The 23,130-nt window shown below is 38.5% G+C and overlaps 1 protein-coding gene across 1 annotated transcript in view; it reads left to right on the forward strand.

Annotated features, from left to right (window-relative positions):
* LYRM4 (LYR motif containing 4) overlaps positions 1-23,130 on the forward strand; it is an 89,202-nt gene that overhangs the window by 9,799 nt on the left and 56,273 nt on the right. Inside the window, exon 2 of the mRNA XM_005481707.4 lies at positions 11,148-11,268. Within this exon, the coding sequence (XP_005481764.1) occupies positions 11,148-11,268 (121 nt within the window). The remainder of the gene's footprint in view (positions 1-11,147; positions 11,269-23,130) is intronic.

The following is a 23,130-nucleotide window of genomic DNA, read 5'->3' on the forward strand; positions in this document are numbered from 1 at the left end:
CATCAGTGCAGCAAGTTATTGCTGCCATTAGCTGGGAATGTCATGCTTCTGCAATTTGTGTTGGTAATTTGTCCCTAGATTGGGAACTTTTTCTGCTGCTCTGTGGAGTGGAAGGTCATGTCTCATGTGAAAAGGAAGGTAATCTGCCCTGGTCATAAAATGTTACACTGAAAACCTTATGATAAATAGATCACTCGTAATACCTCTTTTCCTCTCCTAATATCTCCTGCAGTAACTGTAGCCAGGACTTGTCTGAGTTACTGAGTTTTAAGCCAGATGTTAATTCCACATTTAGAGTAAATGTTATCTGAGAAGAAATTCTTGCAGCCAGCAGCCATGTGCTTATGGGAGGAAAAGGAGGTGGTGTTTACTCTGTTTTCTTTTTCCTTGCTTGCCAACAGAGGACAGAAAGTGCTACCATCACTCATGTGAGTGACTATTTCTCTGTAGCTTTCAATTACCTATTGAGTATTATCTGGGGGTTTTCATAGCCCATTTTTGGCTTGAAATGCAGAATATTTTTTTATATTTAAATGTACCAATCTGAGCCTAGTCTTATTAAATAGAATGTGTAGAGATACAGAAATATAATAATTTTTTTCATTCATAGTGTAAGACTCCTAGAGAGAGTGCTAAGAGGTTGACTGGAGGACACTTAAAAAATTATTGACCTTAGCGTAGCCTCACCTGTAAATTTTAATGTCTATATGTAACATACTTGGGCTTACCTAGATTAAAAGGTTTGTCAATGCTTCTCTTCTTTAAAAAGGAAAATTGACTGCTCTCTTTGTCTTCCTGAATACTTCTGATCGCCTTTATTGTTACAGTAGTTAAACTGCTTAAGTGCACAGAAGGTCTGTCAGCAGGTTTATTGAATGACTTCTGTTCACTGGACTAGAATACCTTGAGTTTTAAATTTAATCTCATTTTTCTGTCTGATATTAAAGTATATCTTGTCAGATCAAAGTATTGCATCAAATGCTGGGATCTACAGTTTGGACAGTAGGAGTGTATGCACCACAATTTTAGAGGTGGAGTTCATACATAGCCCAGAGTAAGCATTTTGGCTGGTAGCTGATCTTTGCTTCATATTTGGCAGATAGATAATCTATTCTATGGGGGTTTTTTAGAGTAACTGTAGGAAAAAGCATGTAACCCTTTTGTTTTCTTTCTTTTATGTGAAGTAGCTTTGAACAACGTTGTTTTACTTCACTTAGGTTTTAGTATTGGTTTGATTCCTGTTTTACTTCTGGACTTAAGAGAAATGCATAGGATCTGTGAGTCCTGAGAAGCTGAATTTTCTTTACCAGAGCTGGTGGACATCTTGGGTATGTCTTATCTGATCACCATCGTGCCCCAAAGATAAAGAGCTGTGGACGTATTTTTCCTAACGTCCCTGCCAAGGGTCTGGCTTTTTTAAGTTCTCCCTTGTGCTGGTAGCAGCTGGGAAGTGAGAGCTGTGGAGTGTAGAAAGTCAGGGTGGGCAGTTCTGGCACGGGCAGATGCCAGGTGCACGGGGGTGCTGCTTTATTTATGGGGATGAAGATCTGCTGTGCCTGCCTGAAAACCTCAAATCTGCCTCACTGCATGGTGCATCAGTCATTCAGCTTTACCCAGCAGAATGTTCTTTTTCCTTCAATCCTTGCCTCTGTTCACTGGGGGTCCTGCTGCTCTTTCTTCATGGGAGAAGCTGCATCTGGTTTCTTGTGGGGGAATGAAGTGACACCCAGAGTTTGTTACCTTTGCATTTCTGGGTTGCTGTTCAACTCAGGATGGGGATTTTAGCCTCTTTTTCTTTAGTCTTGATGTAATAATCTCTAAAGTCTGTGAAGACTTCCATATCCTATAACTAATTAAATAGAAAGAATACAGAAGGTAATATCTAGTTCACTTGACTTTCTCTACCTTAGGTTGTGTTCATAGTGTAAAAAATACCCCACATTTGTTTTTTTCTGAGCCTTTGGTAATAATCAGAGTAGTCTGGATCTGAGCTTCCTCAAACATTACATGCATTGTCCAAAGGCATATATTTACAATACCAAATGTCTGAAAAGAATAATCAGCACTCTGTTGTCTGCACAAAGTAGGATGCTGATTTAATTACAAATTCCAAATTACTATTTTAGGCTCTAGATTTGACTAATAGGCTTTGCATATATTAGAATTTTATGTGCTGCTAATTTCAGATATCCATCATTGTTGTCAAAACTGGTGTAAATTTGCTAAACTAAACATGCAGTGCTTTCCTATAAATGAGGGAAGGTCACTGAGCCAAATGGTGGTAGCAAGTCCAGTGGGGGATGTTTGTCATTACTGACTGAGTCATAAGGAACAAAGATTTTTGGATAAGCTGTAAAGCTGATAGAAATGGGTGAGAGAATAAATTTTGGATAGTAACTTAAATATTTTTAAATCCTGTCAATTTTAGTATGTTGTATATAAACAGAGCAGGTGGTATGTTACTTCATGTGGGTTGTTTAATAAATTGTATTTGTGGTTTATTGTTGCCTTAGTTGTGAGATAACTGGACCCTATCTAATTTCAATACAATTTCTTCCACTTGGACCTATGATGTTTGCATCCTTCTGTCTCAGAAATCTCAGGTTTACTTGGGCAAAAATCAAGGGGCAAAATTAACTGTCTTTATTGCTAGAATCCTAGGATCACTTTTGCAAAGTAAAACTTTGTTAGGAGTCTGTTCAGTATACTGAAAATTACTGGTCTGTAAAAATGGCCAAAACATTTTACTTCAGATGACCTTCCGAGAACTGCTTCTCTAAGTCTTTTGTAATCAAAATCTCATTTATTTTAAAACTGTATACTGTTAATATATTTCTGATACTTGATCCCTTTTCTCTTCTAAGGAAATGGCATAATTTCCATATTAAAATAGTATGTGTCCTGTAACTAGATATTTACTATACTTTCAGAATAATGCTGTGCTTCAGAAATGTCCTATCAAAATCTTACCATCATCCAGATCAACCATACTGCAATCCAAGTAGTTAGAATATCCCAAGACTATGTCCTGCTGCTTAATTAAAATACCCTTAGCAACTATTGCTTCATCAAAGGCGAATCATTTTCCACTGTCAAATGTGAAATACTTGCATCCACAAAGGCTGATTAGCACCCAGTGCTTCCCTAAATGAAATTACCAAGAGGTGCAATATGTTTAGCCTTCTTCAGGGTACCCAAGACACAGGATCACAGAATCTGGAGAATTGATATGGGGCCACAGACATCACTGAGTCCATCTTCTGGCTCTGCACAGGACCATCCCCAAGACTCACAGCATGTGCTGAAGAGCACTGTCCAAACACTTCTTGAGCTCTTTCAGGCTTGGTTCTGTGACCACTGCCCTGGGGAGCCTGTTCCAGTGTCCAAACACCCTCTAGGAGAAAAACATTTTTCTAATATCCAACCAAATCTCCCCTGATAACTCCAGGCTATTCCCTTGAGTCGTCACTGGTCACCACAGAGAAGAGATCAGTGCCTGCTCCTCCTCTTCCCCTTACAAGGAAGCTGTAACTGCAATGAGCTCAGTCTCCTCTTTTCCAGGCTGAACAGACGAAGTGACCTCAGGCACTCCTCATACAGCTTCTCCTCCAGGCCCTTCACCATCTTTGTTGGCCTCCTTTGGATGTTCTCTAATAGCTTAATGTCTTTCTTGTGGTGACTAAAACTGCACATGATATTCAAGGTGAGGCCATACTAATGCAGGGAGAACCTCAAGCCATGCTGCAAAGAGAAATGTTGGTCACAGCACTGTACTAAAAGTAATCTTTCCAGAAAAATATTGTAGTGGCTATACACAGCAGGCCAGGCCTTTTTTTATGAACTGTTCAGAAACAGCAGCACAGCAAATGGAGTGGTATATATCTGTCTCAAAAGGAAGAAGAGAAAAACCAGCCTTGTCAGGTTTTGAACTTGTCATTTCAAGGCATTCCCTGCCTGGTAATTGGACTGCTGAGCTACCCCGGTGTCCTTGTTGTAGAGTAGCTGGCAAGGCTTGGCAGTGAAAGCTCAGCAGAGAGCTATTACTCATTTCAGGCCATCAGGACACTTTTCATCTGCAGCAAATTCAGGTTATAGTTCCTGCAGCACACCCTTGCCTGGTGCCTCGTTAACTGAACAACTTGTGCAGTTGGGTCCTTCACTGATAACCCTCTTTTTTAGCCTCTTCTGTGATACAACATTGCAATTGGAACTCCAATTAAGATTAAAAGAATGCTTTCATTTGGACATCTTTACTTTTTTCTTTTAACCCTGACCTCCTGAAAATAGCACTCCCTTCCGCAGAGATTCCTTACACTTAGAATTAAGCCAATAACTGTTTGTATTTTAGAAATGTAGCTACAAAAATGTATGTTTCAGTGAATTGCAGAAATAATCATCGTTAACTATGAATAGCACCAATAGTGTTCTGGTGAGAAGAAAGTCCTTGTGAACAGAGCTGTGTGCCCTGGCAGCAAGGAAGACCAAGAGCATCCTGAGATGTATCAAGAGTTGCTCAGCCAGCAGATTGATAGGAGGGAGATCACATCTGGACTTCTGCATCGAGTCTTGCCCTCCTCAGCCCCCCAGCAGGAAAGGCACAGACAATCTGTAGGCAGCTCAGCAGGAGCTACCGAGGGGGCTGAAGCACTTGTGAGCAAAGGCTGAGGGAGCTGGTCTGGTTCCACCTGGAGAAGAAACAGCATTGAGGGACTCTGAGAGCAGCCAGTACCTCCAGGTATCCAGAGGGGCCTGGTAGGAGAAAAACTGATAGCAGATGTAAAATATAGGAAGAGAGGCTCTTCAGACTGGCTTTAAGGAAAGCTTTTTCCCCACAAGGGCAGTCAAGCAATTGAGCTTGTTTTCCAGGCAAGGTGGTCTGGTCAACATCCTGTTTTTCAAGACTTGACTGGACAAAGCTATGAATAATCCGATCTGATGCCATCACTGACTCTGCTTTCAGCAGAAGGTGGGACTAGAGACCTCCTAGACACATTTCCAATGTGAATGATTCTGTGATCCTGTTGATCAGGTGGTTGTCCATGCTCTCTGCTTTGAAATGGGTACAGACACAAACTGATGAGAAGATATAGTCAGAAAAAAGAAATTCTCTTTTTCTAAAAACATGCACAAATCTTTCTAAAAATCTAAGGAAGCTTTTTTGGGTTTAGGTTGAAAAAAGAAAATGAAAGGAAACTCTTGGAAAAGGTTCAAGTTTTTATTAGACATTTTGATATCTGAGATGCAAAACTGCTTTAGGAATAAGCTACAAATCCTTGTATCTGATCATACAGCATGTATTAGGTGCACTGGGTTATAGTCACCCTCTCTCAAATGTATTTTCTAATGTTCATCAGGCTTTATTCCTATTTTATGTTCTTTTGGGTTAATCCTCTCTCAAACTATCTCTAGTGCTGTTCTGTTCTGGACATACTTCTTAGCAATGGCATTGGAATTCATGTTTTGTATGTTAGCAGAGAAACCAAGTAGTGGCTGGTAGGTTTCTTTCTGTAGGCTTTTTTGTGAAGATTGTCTAGTGACTGTGCATTGTTAGAAAATTCAGGAAAATAATACTGGGTTTACCAGCAGTCTAATTTTTGTTTTTCTTTACTTTTCTTTCCTCCTTTCCCAGCATCCAGACACCACCCTGACACCCGCAAAGAAATCCTGGTTGCAAGAACAGGCTTTGCTTTGAATTTTAGAAAATGGGAAGGTGTAGTAGTTCTTGTTGTGCTGTAACTTGAAGTGGCAGTCTGAAAGTGTGTCTAGTGATTGATTTGAGGGACAACTTGTTGATAAAATGTGTTCACATCCCTCTGTTGGTCTTGGGTTTAATTAGACCAGTCACAACCACTTCCCTGTGAGTTACTTACCTCTTAGTCTCAAACACACACCTGTTGTCAAGTGTTTAGTGTTAGATGGTAATTACATGCAGATTTTACTTCCCCTTAATTGATGTCGTTTAAGACATTTATAGAGGAAAATATTGTAAATACATATGTACACACATATATGGAAATATACATGTTCGCACTTATATGCATCTAAATAAGCATTGCCTCAGAAGTAATTCTGTGCATGAAGACATCTTCACTAATGCTAGTAAAACTTGACTGTGAGCTGAAATTATTTTCTGCAGATGATTAAAAAATTTTCCCTTTTTAAATGACATGTAATGCTGAAAATTTAGTTGGGCAGACCTCATCTAGTGCACGTTTTGCTAGTAATAATGGGAAATTCTGAAAATTCATCCTGTTTCTGCCATAAGTTAATAGATGTTAGTTGGAAGGCAGCAGTGGTAAGAAAATATAGTTCAGTTAAAGCAAATAGACATTTTATGAAAAGGGTTCCCCACTTGATGTAATGCTACTCTATTGTAAATGAGCATCTCACTTTTGTACATTGTGTCTTTAAATAAAAGCATCATATTCTTCATTCCAGAGCTGTTAACCCCAGTGGGCTTCCTAGAGCTTGGCTACTTCTCACTTGCCTTAATTTACTGAATATAACTGAAGCTAATAAGGAAAAATGCATTTTACTCTAGACCTTTTTCAAAAGCCTTGAATATGAATATTCTAAACTGGTGGCCCCTTCCCTCGTGATCTGTTTTGCTTGCACAGATTGTGTACCACAACTGTATGTCCTCTTCTGTCTTCATGTGTGTGCTCAATGGCCAACAATAATAATGTAATAGTTATTGTGTTCCACAGTGTGGTGCCTGTGACTGTGATGTGAACTATTAATATGTTGCACTTGTTGACAGGCACAAAGCCAAGATGTCAACACGTTTGTAAAGATGTCTTGGAAAGGTGACTTAAACTTTTATCATGTTGTGATACTGGTGAATGCAAAGTGGTGCTGAGAAAAACATTGCTTGCCCAGGTTTATTTTGAAAGCTCGTAACTGTATACTTAAGCGAGTATCTTTGTGTGACGTTTCAGCTTCTTTTCATTTAGCAGAGCACAAAGATTTTTTGGTTTTTTGGTCAGGTGTGAGATAAGTAAACATTTTGAAATAAAATATAGAAGTCCCCAAGCAGTTATTATTTTCTGAAGCACCTGGATTGTGATTTCATTTTTCATTAATAGTTGTTGTTTCAGATTTACTTCTTGTAGACTTCATTTTCATGAGGACACATTAGGCTTTTGATTGTACTTAGGGAAGAGAGGAACTCTTTAAAGGTAGAATACTGGGCCAAAGACTGCTTTCTCTTTAGTTTTTACTATTGTTTGGCAGCACTGTAGTCTCATAACATTAGCAGGCAGTGCCCAGTGCTGGAGAGTCTGTAGTAATGTTTTGCCCTGGCCTTGTTCTCATATTAATGCCCAACAACTCCTGCTTTCTGCTGATGTGCATCTGTCGCCTTGTGTCGCCATCCACCTGCAGTGGCTTTGGTCTGCAGCCATCACACCGAGTCTACTGCCCATCGAGGACATCATTTTGGTTTAATTGGGAATTAATTGTGTGACAGATGCACATAAGTAGGGATCACAAGAGGTGTTTTGAGTGTGCATGTATGAGAGCGCTGAGTGAATATATTCAACTGTACACTCTTGCTTGGGTCCTGTTGTCACAAGTCACTGGAGGAGTCTTTGCAGGAGATAAAGTGAAAGATGTTCTCTGTTCAAATTTCAGTGCACTTGGATGATAAAAGCAAAATACCTTGTTGTGTCTTTCAGCTATTTTTTAATAGCTGTTTTCAAAAAATGGGTGAGAAAAATACTGCATGGTGAAATGTAGTTTAAGACTTAATTTAAATGATGTTTCTTAATGAATACCACTGCATTAGGAACTAGGCTTTTCCCACAGTTCTGTGGGAGCTCTTTAAGTGTACTATATCCAAAACTGCTTTCCTATTTTGTTTCTCTGGAGAGTTAACTTGGTACCTTCTCACTGAAAGGTCCTCTTTGTTTGTGTGACTTGCTTGGCCTTTCTAATGGGATCAGTTGCAAACTCTGTCCATCAAAATCAGTACTGCTGTATTCCCCCCTCCTCAGTGATGTTGCTCCAGTTCCATGGATAGCTGATGAAGTTACTAATCAGCAAAAAAAGCCCAAAACAACTAAAAATGAAGTTAACTCTTGTGGTAGATGGCCTTCTATTTCCCAGGTTGGACTGGCTTAGCTGAGGCCAAATATCAGACTGACTGTGCTGTGCTAAAGGGGACAGAGGGAGGGTTTGTGTCTGCCAGGGCGGTGACATTGCAATATCTCTTCTCCACTTTGGCTTAAACTTGTTGCAGTTTCTTTGTGTCCCTCTGGGTAAATAATCATCCATAAGGTACAGCCATCACTTCACTTGCCAGTATTCTTTTCAGCTCTCGCACTGTCTGCAGATAGTGCTGCTTTTAGGACAATGTGAAGTTTTATGAAGACAACCATGCATTCTCAGCCACTGGCATTTCTAGGTGTGCCTTCAAATGTCACAGGTTTGGATTTGGTGTGTTACATTCATTGAGCTGAAAATGCACTCCATTAGAACAGCTGATCAGCAGACCAGTCTTCATCAGCCAGAAGGTCTCTGGAGCAGTGCTTGTAATAAAACCCCAACACATGCAAGTCTGAATGAACAGGTTTTGCTCAAACATTGTTGCTTACACACACTACTGTGCTTTCAGAAGGGCTTAGATTTTCATAAACTTGAAGCAATATTACATTTCTTATGGTAGTTCTAGCTTTTAATGCATTCTCAGTTCAGACACTGTTGAAATGTAGAGAGTGTCGAGGTGCTGAATTGACACTGCTCACAACTGTTGTTGTAAGAAAAAGCTGTTGTTTAAAAGAAAAAAAGACACACACATACAAAAAAAAAAGCCTTCCTGTACGTTTATATCTTGGCTTAACACTTTTTACATAATTTTAGAGAATTTGAATGTTGGTAAAATATTTCCCTGACACTTCTCAATGGGGAAGAAAGGATATTTTAACAGTCATTATAGTATTGGGTTTGAGCTTTGAATTGAGCTCATCCTTCTTTGAAGTGATACATTAAATCTCAGTGTAACTTTGGTAAAGAGTAGTGCCAGGCTATAGAGCTAGTCTTTGAAGTGTGTTTAGAGATACGGATTTAGCAGTAGAATTAAGATTGTGTTAAAGCCTATGTAAAGTAACTTCCTTTGGGTGTTAAAACTCATAGAGATTAAAAAATTAGAAGGTAAAAAAAGAGAAGGCAAAAACAGTGCAACTTTGTGATTATAGATAAAAATTGGTCTGTTTTCTATGTACATTTCTTTCTCAACAATTGTTGGGTATAATTAGAGGAAGAGAGAGAAAATGGAACAATTAACACACCATATGTACAAAACAAAACAAAACAAAAAACCACCTCCAGTCTGTGGGTGTTAATACTTGAACAACATTTGGTTTTGTCCCATCTATCTTTTTTATGTAGGTAGCATTTACTCATTTATATTGCATTTTGAAAGACTTGTACCCACTAATAGATACATGCTGTTGTTGTTGTTTTTTCTTTTAAGCTAAATATATATATATTTGTTGTTGTATCTCCTGGAAACCTGTCCTTTCTTTCAGAAAATATTACATGTTTTGCACAGTTTAACCCTACATATTTGTATGGGGTGATTTGAAATCTCTCCATTATCAAGCAACAGAATTATACTATATATTAATGATTGGGGGTTGTTTCTTTTCTAGAAGAAATAATCAGCTTCCCCTTCATGTCTTGCTAGGACAACAGCTGCAGATGAGATTGAGCTTCCATATTTAATACATTCTATTAACTTCACACATCCAAACATGCACTGGCTCACTCCCTGACGCACCCCAGTGTCACATTAGAGGTGAGCAGGCCCTAATTAAAAGCAGGCACCATCTGCCGGAGTGCGGTGGCAGAGTGGCACTCCACAGCCGTCCTGAGTCCTGTGATTGAAATGTTTTATTTATGAGCTCAAAGACAAAACACGCTGCTTGGCTGCTGAAAGCTGCATTAGGAGCTGGATAGCACCATCTAATGGAATGGAGTGCCACTGGCTATTCATCTTTCCTCTTCTTCCTCTCTCCTCAGTCTACTCCCCCAATAATTTTATTTTTCAGTCTTGTCCTTGGATTTTCTGTGATAGTGTTTCAGACAATTTTGTCTCTCGTGTTCCGCTTTTATACAAGAAGGAAAGGGTTGTTGAAATATTAAACTAATTGTGGGGGAATTTTGCAGCCTTTTGTTTCCTTCCAGTGCCACACATAGGATTTTGCTTTCTGTAGCAGAAGTGATACTGATGTGGTGTGGTGGTACAGAAGAATATGAGGTAGATGAGCAAGATCAGTTGACTGCATTTTTCCAGTTCCTCCCAAAGACCCATGTAATGGAAGTATCCACTGCTCCATCTGAAACTTCTATTTTCATATGGAAATTGACCCTAACTGGGGGAAGGGAGGGCAGGATGACAGTACACTACAGACTGTGTGAAAGTTCTTTACTGTGTTGAAAAGAAAGGGCAGGATTTGGGGAAAGGTGTAGCTTTGGACCTTCCTCTCTGCAAGCAGAGATCATAACCTCTTCCAGCTTGCAGAAATCATGTTCTGTTATTGCTTCTTAGTGGGGAAATGGATGAGGAGGTGTTGGACTGAGGGGTGAAATACACTTTGTCAGGAGAGGAAAAGGGTGACAGGGAAGGAGCCCTTTTTGTGTTAATTGGTGCACCAATCTACTTTTGTTGACTACTAGATTACAACACTGCATCTAGTAGAAATGTATATTGTTACAATGACCTTTTGGATATGCAGTTAAGAATAGTCACACTGATTCAAAATAATCTGGGGAATGATTTTCTGGTCCTTAGCCTTTTTGTAATATTCTTGAGTTTTGCAGTATTCCATGCTGGGTATCCAGCAGTGTGGCTTCAGCACAAACGAGCAGTTAGGACTGGACTGAAACTTGAAATATGACATTTTTCTACAGTAACATCTTATAGAACCTCTTTTTTTAAAATTATAGGATCTGGTCGCTACTTCAACTTGGGCAAAACAACCCTGAATAAAATGATATGTGTCTAAATTGAGCTAAATAAATAAATAAATAAATAAATATGGGAGGTGTGGATTTTATTTTTTGTATCAGCATGTTTTAAAGAATGTTGAAATGATATAAATCATGGCACATCTATGATTACTTGTCCTCTTATTGTTTGTGTTTAGAACATACGCCATCAGAAGGATAAAAGATGCCTTTAGAGAAAACAAGAACATAACAGACTCTGAAAAAATAGAAGAACTACTGAACAAAGCCAAAGCAAACCTACAGGTTATTCAACGGCAGGTATGTTAATTTCTCTAACTTTTTATGGGAGTTGTTCACTACTCATTCAACTGTCTTATGCCACTAGAGATGGAAAAAAATATTTCCTTGCTAAAGACATCTCTTGATAAACATCAGTTTTTGTCTGAATTTGTCTTTCATCATAGGTTCAGAGGGGTGACTTCTACTGACTCAAAATAGTCTCATTTTCTTCTGTCTTTGTTTTTTCCCGTCTCTAGATACAGTGTTAGAATAGTAACAGAACAAGAAAATCCTGAAGTGAATTAAGTAAATGCTGGCTAAATGTGTCCAAACAGGATGATAAGTTCTTCTCTGGAAAATTTGAGTCCCTGGCAATATTTTTCTTCAACCTTGTCTGAGAAGTATTTATAACATCTCTGTTCCTTCCACTAGGTACCATGTTGCTAAGAAATGAAGTAGACTTGGTTGAAACTTCAGATACTTTTAAAATTTCTTGATCATACTCACTGTCTATCTAAAGTGACCACTAAAAATTGGAAGAAGCAAGTTTCTGTGCTTGAACTCTCTGTGAGAACTTACAGTGCTTAAGCTGCTCCTCCTTGCAAAATCTGTGCTTGCTGACACCAGTCAGAGCTCAGTTAGTACTTTTATTAAACACTGAATGAACATGTGCACCTGCTCCTCCATGGTTTGCTTTAATATGGCTCTTTAAACAACCAGCAGGTCACTTAGCTGGGTTCTTATTTTAGTAGGGAGCTGGGCCCTTGGATTTGACAGTTAAGTATGGATGCTTAGGTACAAGGTATTGGTTTTTTATTTTCATCTCCCAGGGTGTTGTTTTGTGCTACCATCTTTTTTTAACTCAAACACTGCTAATTTTTTTATTTAAGTGTTTCTCAAAGAAGCAATTTGGATTGGATTATTCCAATGCAATTGCTTTTGAATGCTGGGGTGTTTTTTCTCAGATCTGTAGGTGATAATTGGCATTTTCAGCTTTTCTAATTCTTGCTTAAGATAAAGTCTTGCTAAATAAAAACTTTCCAAATTTTTTTCCCAGCAAAACATGCTTCTAGTGATCTGAGTCCTAATAGGTCTGGGACAGGTTTTAAAGTAAAACTCTTTCCTTTCTAAGTCCTGTGTAAATTCAGATTACCTTGTTTCTGTAGATCCTAAAAAAAAGATATTATTTCTCTAAAACAGACTTCACAGGCTGGACTTTTCTCTAGGGTAGGGGTCTTGCCTTGCACCTTTTTTGAAGTTTTCTTTTAGCCTAAAGATTTTCCCTCAGCATCAGTCAGCATCTTTCTGTTATGCATTTATTACTGTATCACTGGGACATACCAGAATAATTCAGAATTACCTCAGTTATTGCTAAGCCTGGAGGGTTTTGCGTGTTTGTTTCAAATATCAGCTATTTAAGGGCCTTCTCCAAGATTAAAAGCCAAATTGCTGAAGTTGGTTTTAAATCGGATCACTGTCATTCCATGTAAGAACTTCAGGGAAAATATACTTGAAAAGCAAGGAGTATTAAAGACACTGACGCAACTTTCCATTTTTGACACTGCTAAGACAGTGAAACCTATGTTGAAATATCTCTTTAATGTTGCACTTCTAAGACATTTTCCAGAGAAAGTACAATCATTCTACATTCACTTTTGGAAGGATTTATCTTACATGTTTTCAAGAGTAATGGATAATAAATGTTATTATACAGTAACATAATAGGCAATGGAACTTTTTAACAAGAAATAATCAGATTTTACCAAGATAATTTTTTGGCATGCATCCCTGCAAGAGTTGATTGTTTGAGTATAAAAGATTTTTTTTTTTCCTAAAAAATTGCAAACTGTTGTACTTTGCAGAACTTTTGTTATGTTTCGGTATCATCTCACTCCCATCTGTAAAGCAAGAGATAAATGTAAAAATAGCAACACTGTCTTAAAAGCTTTTCATCAGGACTATTAAAAATCTGAGCATCTAAGTTCATATTAATATTTATTTAGTGTCAAATTTCATCATGCTCTGTCGAAAAAGTTCATTCTTCCTCTGTTTAATTGAAGACCTAAGTAATGAAGTCATCTGACATTATTAAGACTTTATATTTAAACCTAACCAAGCATAATATAAAGTGCTTTTATTTTTAAATGCAGAAGCACTGAAGCAAACATGAGATCTAGCATACAATTTTTTGCTATGTTTTGGGTTTGTTATGATGTGGTTCATCTTGGTATTGCTGATTTTTTCTAGTGTGTCAGTAGAAATTAAATAATATCCCTCTTTGCTGACAATTTGTTGTTACTCTAAAATCAAATTTATATTCACTTTGCATTCTAATTTATGGTTTAGTCATCAAAGTGACCATTGAAGTGTAAGGTTCATAAATAACTATTTAAGTCAGCCTAGTGGGAAATGTGAAATAGTGACAGATTACTGTCATTTTGTACATGTCAGTCACTGTACAGTTTGCTAGAGTGTTTTAAAAGTAGCTTTATAATGCTGAAAAGCATGGAGGAACATTAATCTCCAGCTTAGTCCTCTCTGCTTATTATCGGGTTTGATTTTTTAATAGCCTGGCTAACGGAAGGAACAACTCATTTTCAACTCTGTTTGCAAAGATTTTTGTGGGTGTGTGTTTACTGTGTAAACAACAAAATTTTGTTGTTTACACAGTAGTTGTTTTGTCTTTCCTGTAGAGAAGGGTGTTGTGAGAAATGCATTGTCACAAATAAGTGTGAAATAGAAAGTTTTAAGAAGTTTTGAGGTGAAGTCTGGAAGGTGTTATTAGCATAGCTGGGATTGTCATAACAGCCATTTCCCAGCTATGCTAATATGATTTAATTTGTGAGTTTCTACTACTATTAGTAATGTTAGTATGTTAGTGGTAGGGGAATTTCCACTGAAATGTACTGCTGCTGCTGCTGAAATTTAAGATTTATGAAAGCCGCTTTGAAGATTGGCTAATATTAAGTGTTTTGAAGTTTTCTTTATGCCATTCTGTCTCTCGGGTTTTGAACTGAAAACCTAACAGTGGAGTTCAAAAGCAATAGTAGACGTGTGTGCTCTGATTAAAGCCTTGTTTTCACTTACAGGATATCTCATTCTTCTCTAGTTCTTTCTCCTCAGTTTTATATTGTGGCTGGAAACTGCCAGTCATCTTGTCCGGCTGAGAAAGATTATTCTGTTTTTCTTGGCACCTCTGAGCCTTTGTTGTCAACTTTACTGGTTTTAACATCACACAACTACAGTACTCTTCAATAAAAGGGTTTTAATATTTCACAGCTTTTGTTTGTCTCTTTAAATAATCCAAACTGATGAGATGCAGATTTGCACAAACCTTGGTCAGGAGACAAAAGAGATGCACCTTGAGTGTCGAGACAGTCAGGACTTGGGAATCTGCCTCTTTTACAGCTGACTGGTCATCTGTGGTTTTTAAGGGAACCGATAAACTTTTCTTTTGGGTCTGAGCTGTTTTTCCTTCGGCTTGACCTCTCACGATTCCCTTCATGAAGGAATATGGTGTTGATGCAGGAAACCTCAGCTAGAAAGGTTCCACTGATAATGATAAATGATAATGAGTACTTGCAGCATTTTTCATGTTTGCAGCATGTTGTCAAGTGCATTCTAATCCTTGAAATATGCATTGCTTGTAGTAACTTCAGCTCCATTTCTCTTAATTAAATGCTACATGACTGTGCTTTGATAAAAGCCCACGTCATACTTAGTGTAAGATTTTGGTCTCATATTGTTATGTTTTTCTATAGTCAAAATTCTTAGTACAGTCTTGTGCTGAAACTTGTGCAAAATAAGAACAAATCTTCTGCATCTTTTATTTTTCAGCAAGCCAAATTGCCAGTGCAGCTGTGCATAGCCTATATGGGCCTTCTTGAGGTGTTTATTAGCCGTATCTTATCTTGGCAATATTTTGAATTTGAGTAACACTTGAATGGAAGTGGAAATTAAACTGAATTGGTGTACTAATACAGCACTCATATTATTATGAATTAATGACCATAAATCCATAAGGAAACTTTCTGCTAATCAAAGTAACATAAATATTAAAGCATGTTTAATAAATATTAGCAAGACAAGCAACTTCAATTATAGTTGCTATAAAAAGTGAAAGGTAGAAGTACTACCCTAGTTTACTGCACCTGGTTTGAATTGACTGCTCGGCCTTTGAGCAGCAAATATTCCTATATTAGTAATTGTCAAGGTGTATTACTTCTGGACTGAAAGCATTTTGTAGAGTATTTGGAGGACTGGTACCAATTTACACAGTTGTGAGTTTGTGACATTGGAATTGACTGTGTGAAGGCACTTCCCAAACTTTAAGAAATGTTCTGGGTATCTGAACAAGTTGTGTTTATACTGCAGAGCACTGTAGGCTGGATGCCCTTTGCAGGAGAATATTCATTTTGCAAACTCTTGTTAGTATTAGATTTGAGCTACAGCTTGTATTTATGTCTAAATTTTATGAAAATGTAAGAAAGTTGCAAAATGCTGTGTAATGTGTTTCATTACATTGGCAGCAGTTCTGAGGCCAAGAGGAAAGAATAGCTGGAAAAGCCCTTTGAACACAAGGGGCAGCAGCACACTACTGTTCAGGAATGGGTATAGTATTGGCAAGTCATGTCTTCCTGCTGGCATACAGTTCTGTTGGAGTCCTAATATGGTTCATTCTTATGAAATTTGTCATTGCAAGGAAGTTTTAAAATCACAGTTTATTTTGCTGATTTTCTTGAGAAGCTCTTTGAATTTTATCTCTTTTTTTTTTCTTCCAGCTTCACAGTGGCAAACACCTATTTCTCCGTAAAAATACAGATTTTTCTACCATAAAATTGTAGCATTATGGTTCTTAGATAAGGAGATTGCCCTTGGAAGTTTGCTGGGGCTTTCACTTGTGCCATGTATTTTTATTTATTACAGTAGGACATCATTTTCCAGCCAGGACAGAGCTGACATTACACACAAAGAATTTTTCTTACCCCTCTGGCCATTTAGTTATACTTAAAGCAAGTGTAGACACAGTAAAGTTTTCAAATGTTTCACTCGCAGTAGAAGAGTGGGAGTGAGTGGCACAATCAAACAATGAACAAATACCCTGGGTAAAACAGTTTTTTCAAGTCACTGCACGATATCTGTGAACTACCTATACATTTGTAAATCCTTGGATTGGCAGCTAGAACATAGAAAATGTTTGGCATGAGCCTCTTGCATTTCTCTTGCTTCTGACCTGTTGCAGTACTGGTAATCAGTTTTTAATTGTTTTACCACATCATGAGTTCTTGCTTGTTTGGTTCCTTGCCTGGAATTACCAAAATTATGCTGGAAGCTTGTGGCAAAGCCACAAACTGAATTCAAATCAGCTGACTCGGGGTTGAGAAGCCACTGGGGGAATTTTCCTGTGTTTGTTGGTAGTTTTCATTTTAATTTTTTTAAAATTTCAAAGCTCTTTGAGGTGATATTTTTAGATATTTTCCTTGAGGTAGTTTAAATCCTTTTGTTATGTTCATGTTGCCCTTTACTTCACAAGTGGTTTGAAAACTTCAAGTGCCTAATAAGAGTAACCTACCAGGAAGCATATGATTAAGGAAGACAAGGGAAATCCTTAAAACATAATAAAATTCAGAGCTCTTGACTTAGAAAGAGACTCAGATGCAGGTGAAGGAATGTCAAATATAGGATGGATAATACCTGTTTTTCAGTAAACAAAAGAAAGCTTCAAATTGAAATTGGGAAACAGTAAACTCAGAGTTATACTGGTTTTGTGTTTCAGTAGGAGAGTAAATATCCATGAGGTTTTGGGGGTTGAAAAGGAGGAGGAACAAAGAAAAAGGTGTCGTAGGAGTGACTTTGAAAAAGGGTTGGTAAATTTAAACAGAAACCCAGCTGAATCAGAACTTGTCCTTCCACAGAGCTTGTTAGCAGTGGTGTCTGCTTTGGCCAGCTTTTCCAAATACCTTTTTCATCTTGGCATGTAGGCTAGCTTTGGAGATGTGCAACATTGGAACAGATGCCAAAAGCCCAGCGCTGTCATTTCAGCTTAATTTCTGGCATCTGAGTGTGCAGGAAGTGTAATAGACATTTTACTCGTCTTCAGGTGGCATGGCTCTCCAGGTTACACCTGTGTGAGTCTCCAGAGCAGTGTTACTCCTTAGGCTTTCATTTAACTCTCCTGATGGAGAACAAGATTGTGTTTTCACAAATGATTTGCTGCTGTTCATTCTGCTGACTAAACTACAAGTGGCAGGTTCTGTCTGCAGTATTAAATTCCAAAGTAGACTGTGCATTGAAAATAACCTTTAGGCTGCCAGCAGAGGCGATTCAGAGGTAGAATGAGGCTTTGTCTTTCTGATGTAAGAGCTTAGGGTAAAATACAGCATTTGATGTATGCAGTAACCTTTCCTAAAAATAAAGACTGCTGAGTGTTGGCCAATGCGTTTAAAATACTGTAATTATCTGTCGTAAAGAACTGTCATTATTTTTGTTGCATGTATTTAATGGCTAGCCCAGTGAGGTTGAGGCCTTATCATAAATAGTAACAGTAGTTATATAATACATCCAGAGCTGTGAGCACCTGATGTTCTGCACAGATGAGGGCTGTCTGAAGGACAGGAGAAGGACTTACTTTCTCATGAGCAACTCGGTGTGGCAGTATGTCACATCCAATAAAGCAAATGCTGAGTGTAAACTTCCTCATGGAAAAGAGTAGGTTTTATCAACCTGGCTGGTCAGTAGCTCCTTGAAATAGTTGGGAGCATTAACCATTCTGTGCTGAAGAAAGCATCAGAAACAAGGAAGGATCACATTTTCAGGCAGTTGTGTCCCTCTGCCATTTGCCCCTTTGTGCTTTCTGCTTTGCTGTGTTTGGTGTCTCAAGGGTTTCAGCCTGAGATGTAAATGAATATGTCATTAGGGGTGGCTGTTGCAACAAAACTTCAAGGAGGCTTTTCCATATGAGGTAACAGCAAGTGTGTGTTTGTGTTCAAATAAAAAATACTGTCAGGAGAGGGAAAGTAGAAATAAGTGCTTTAGTTTTGATCACAGAGCAAATGACTTCTGCTGTATTTCTAATCTGATTGTGTGATCTTGCTTTGATGCCTGTCAGTCTGGTTTGCAGGGGTGCCCATTGAGGGAGGGTTTGAAAATTGAGTTTCTTGCATTGAAATGTATTAACCTTTGAGCAACTTCTTGTCTTCCTTGCTGTGTGATGTCTGCTGCAGAGCAGAACGTTTGTGGAGGTTCTTTCTTACTGAGTAGGAAAGGAGAAGTATGGCAATCTTGTGTGTTATTTATGAAATGTATGACCTTGTAAAAGCCTTGTGTATGTATTGTGACTTACATTCACATCAGAATTTTGGTCTCTCATGAGAGTCCCTTCTCAGGGGTAAACAAGTTTTAAGTACAGCTAGACCTTGAGGGAATTAGAAGGACTCCTGTTTTGAGGACTTCTAAAAAAGGGAAAGAGACAAAAGTGCTGTTATTGAAACAGTGATCTCTTGATCTCTCATTGTTTGTTGGTTGCTTTTTAATCTGTTGTATTTTTATTTCTTTTTTCCTTGGTGTGAAAACTTTCCATCCTGATTTTGTGCTGCTCATTGGAAGGAGACACTGTCAGATTCATTGGCACTGCAACTGAGCAGGCACACTTCCCTCCAGGAGGAGCTTTGGCACATTTGTCTGGTGCCTCTGATCCCCAGGAGGTTCTGCTCTGCTGCCCTTGGACTGCAGTCTGTAATTCAGGATGACAGTGTTGGTATTGGTACTCTCACTTCTGACAAGTCACCTGGTCCCATAGCTGTGGTAAAATGGGTTTTTGAATGACATTTCTCCCCCAACCCCATGCTCAGCCATCAGTCTCTCAGCATATTACAATTTCAGTTTTTCCTTTTACAGAGGAAAATTCTAGAGTTTTTCCAGTTCCAGTTTACAGAGGGAAGAGGCTACTCCTGAAGCTACTTGCATTCTTTTCTGGCCTTTCAGATGAGCATTGCTTCTCCCCACAGCACACGGAAAATATGTTTTAAAACTTTCCTCTGCCACTCCAAATCAGATGCCTTTTTTTTGTTTCTTTCCCAGATGGTTTTTCAAGTCTAAAGAATTTATTCTTTTTTTCGTTCTCAAGATAAGGGCAGTCTGCAAAGACCTCCATTTGCCTTATTTGCTCCAAGAATCTGATTTCATGACTTATTCATATTTGCCCATCTAATTATCTTTGTGCTTCTGTTGGTTGTCACTAAAACTTTTCCACTTTTCCAGTTTCGAAGGTGACGCTTGTTTCTTTCTTACTTTAAAATTGCTTGTCAAAATGAAAGCTGTTTATACAATCTACCAACATTAACTGTCGTTTTACAAAACTGAAAAAAACAGTTACTTTAAAAAAAAAACAACCCTCTTCATGGTCCTTTGTGTCTGGTATGTCTGCATATACTGTAATCTTTTGGGCATCCACTGAATACCCCTGTGGGTTATCATAGACCAAACATGGTCTCTATCACCAATACCATTTGACTGAATTTGCAGCCAGGTAAATTCACATTGATCTACTTTTATTTTGACAATAAACATATATGTGGCCTTCACATAAAAGCTCTTTCAAGCAAAGAAAAAGCAGAGAAGCTTTATCATTGTGTTATTTTACAGTTTTGTCTTTTTTGCAGTAATTCAGATTCTGTCTAGTGTCTCTGTAGTAAACTGCTTGTATTTGAGGGAAATGTGTTTCATCCATGAAGTTGTGGTGAAGGCCAAGCTTAGGGAAGAAAGTTGCTAGACTCTAATAGCAGCATGTCTGATCAGGCCCTTGGAAGTTTAGGCAGGGAAAGCTGTTTTCTAGACAAGAGTGTAGAGTGAAGTTTAATTAGTGTTTACGCAGTCTCCTTGGTACTTGGTGCATTGCTGCTGTCTTTAGCTTTGGGCTTTCTGAGGTGAGCCTGGGTTTTTTTTGGCCATTAAGAGCTACTGCTGCAGTGCCCTTCATCTTTGTGACAGGCATTATGCCAGTACATTAATTCTGAAAGCAGGTATAAAGAAGAAGAAAGAAGGAGCCCAAACTCTTCCAGTCACAGTTAAATCACAGTTTGACTGATTCCTGTTGTTATGCTTTCTGGGGTATGTCAGATACATGTTTCCCCTCTGAGGTCTGTGCTGCCTGAATGTCCTTCCTTGGCTGTTGGCTTGGCAGGAAGTGAAGCATTACTAAGCAGAGTTTTGAACTCACCTTTATAATTTTGTCAGCAGTAGAAAATGCATAAATGCATAGTTTAAAACAAAAATCTGCTGTTTATGTTGTAAAAATAAGGTCCTGCCATCAAGGCAGTTATGAATATTGCAGTGTAGTGGCTAAATAATACATTCATAGTTTTTCTTCAGTGAACATAGTTGACTTGCTGAGCAGTAGCTTTGATAATTCTTAACCATATTTTTACCTGAGTGTGTGGTTAAAGAGAGCATTATGTGACCTAATCACGTAGCCTTTCACAATAATATAGATCTTGTTTATAATTCTGTTGATTTTGTTGTTGACCCAGTACTTTGGTTCTGTGTTCAGCTTATCTTAACTTTAAATGAAAATATTTCTTGTCTCACAAAAGTCGAATTTCTATGCATATTTGTCAGTAGTGAATACTTAGTGGGAGTGATTACTCTCTAACTGCTCATGCCAGTATACCTCTGGGAGGTTAATCAATCTTGTGCTTTTTAATTGACATCAATAATGTGTTTACATTTATCAATATTTCTTAATTGTCAAGTTATAACTGTGGAACTTCAATAATAAATCATACCAATGGTTAACTTCATACATTAGATTTTTAAGAGTCTCCTTAAGCACTTTGACGTGTTGTAAATTGCTTTTAAAATGATGTATGTATACTCATGGGGGAAGAGCAGAAAAAAATTGGTATGCAGAGTCATGCTGTCAAATAATACTGCAGAACTGGCCCGTTGACAGTAACATACCTTTACCACATGTAGGATATGCTTTATGGGAAGAAAATGGGAGTAAGTCTTTTCAAACTGCTTGTTTTATTACAATAATTTTGTGACTATGACAGTGCTCATACATTTGTTGTGTCATCCCCAAGGAATTGTCAGGGCTGTGACTTTTTCCATTCTCTCAGCTGTTGAGGGAAGACGCAGGACAGAAAGAATTACCAGTTCTACTGCTCCTCTGCTGAAGTAGCAGTGAGCTGTGGGAGATCAAGGCATCCTGATTTTGAGGGTACTTTTCACCAATGTCCTTAAGATACTGCAGTGGAAATGAAGGATGCTAGCTCTGTTTAAATAGAAGCATGTGTTTAAAGACTTGGATGCACAGGGAAACAAATTATTTGCTCAAATTCACAAAATATGCTTACAAGAGGAATTAAGGCATGAAAGTCTAAGTCTTACAACATATACTTTCATCATCTGCCTCGCTCTGTTCTCTGTATCCTTTAAACCCAAGGAGCAGTATTCTGAAGAAGGAGATCTGTACAGACAGAAAGCTGGCAGGATGCTGACCACATTGTGTCAGTCTTGCCATGTTTTATGGGCTACATCCAAGACAGTATAAGAGCTGTAAACCTTGCCTAATGGACAGTGAAGAAAGAAGTTGATGCTGTTTTCTAGGTAAGTGAAAACCAGTGTGAACACCAGGAACATTAGAGGCTGGTTTTTATTTTAGAAGACTAAGTATTAAATATTCCAGTTTAGACTAGCAGCCATTTTGTTGACTTCTTGCAAATGTCATAAGTCATAAATTAAACTTCTCCCTCTTTTTTTGAATGAGACAAGACTGATAAGAAACAGCTGTTAAACAGAATTGTAATAGTTACCATTGCATTTAAAGCAAATGTGTGTAATAAATCTGTTTTGAAGGGTAAAGCGATTCACGAGGGAAATCCATTGCCACTTTCTTTAGCGTGGCAGATTAAGTACTTTCATGTTGCATGTAGAGGGCTTTGTAGTAGGTTGCTTGTGTGAAAAAATGATATTTAGGTTCAAAAGCAGACATCCTGGAGTGCAGCTGGTCCAGACACTGCTGCACAGGTTCTGAGTTAGAGGTCATTCCCATCCATGTCTAGAAAGTTAAACTTGGGTCAGTGTATCAATGTGTGAACAAACATAAGTCTTTAAGGAATTGTAACCTTTCAGCAGCATTCAAATTCTATTTGTGCTTTTGGTTTCAAAGCTACTAAGATTCTTGAGATGTGTGAGAAGCTAAATTTAGTGTGGCTGTGTGCTTGGTTGACCTTGACTGGACACCAGGTGCCCACCACAGCTGCTCTATCTCCTCAGCTAGACAGGGGAGAGAAAATACAATGAAAGCTTCATGGGTTAAGATAAGTCAGGGAGAGACCACTCACCAATTACTCTCATTGGCAAACCAGACTCATACTGGAGAAATTAGTATAATTTATTACCAATCAAATCAGAGAAGGGTAATGAAAAATTAAACTAAATCTTAAAAATGCCTTAGTTCCATTCCTCCCTTCTTCTGAGGCTTAAAATTACCCCCAGTTTTCTCTATGTCCTCTGTGCAGAGGCTGGGAAATGCAGGCTGCAGTCAGTTTGTTATACATCATCTCTGCTGCTCCCTTCTCCTCAAAGGGGACTCCTCACACTCTTCCCCTGCACCACCATGAGGTCTCTCCTGCAGCAGACAGTCTTATGAACTTCTCCAGGGTGAGTCATTCCCATGGGGGGGCAGTCCATCAGGAGCAGACTGCTCCAGCTTGTGCTCCTCACAAGATCCCAAATCCTGCCAGCAAACCTCCTCCTCTCCACCAGTCCAGAGGTCCTGACAGGAGCCTGCTTCCCATGGGCTCCCAGTCTCCTTCAGGCATCCACCTGCTCCAGTGTGGGGTCCTTCACAGGCTGCAGGAGGATCTGTGCTCCACCATGGACCTCCCTGGGCTGCAG

The sequence above is a fragment of the Zonotrichia albicollis genome, chromosome 1, assembly GCF_047830755.1.
Source record: "Zonotrichia albicollis isolate bZonAlb1 chromosome 1, bZonAlb1.hap1, whole genome shotgun sequence".
In the NCBI taxonomy this organism is placed as follows: Eukaryota; Metazoa; Chordata; class Aves; order Passeriformes; family Passerellidae; genus Zonotrichia; species Zonotrichia albicollis.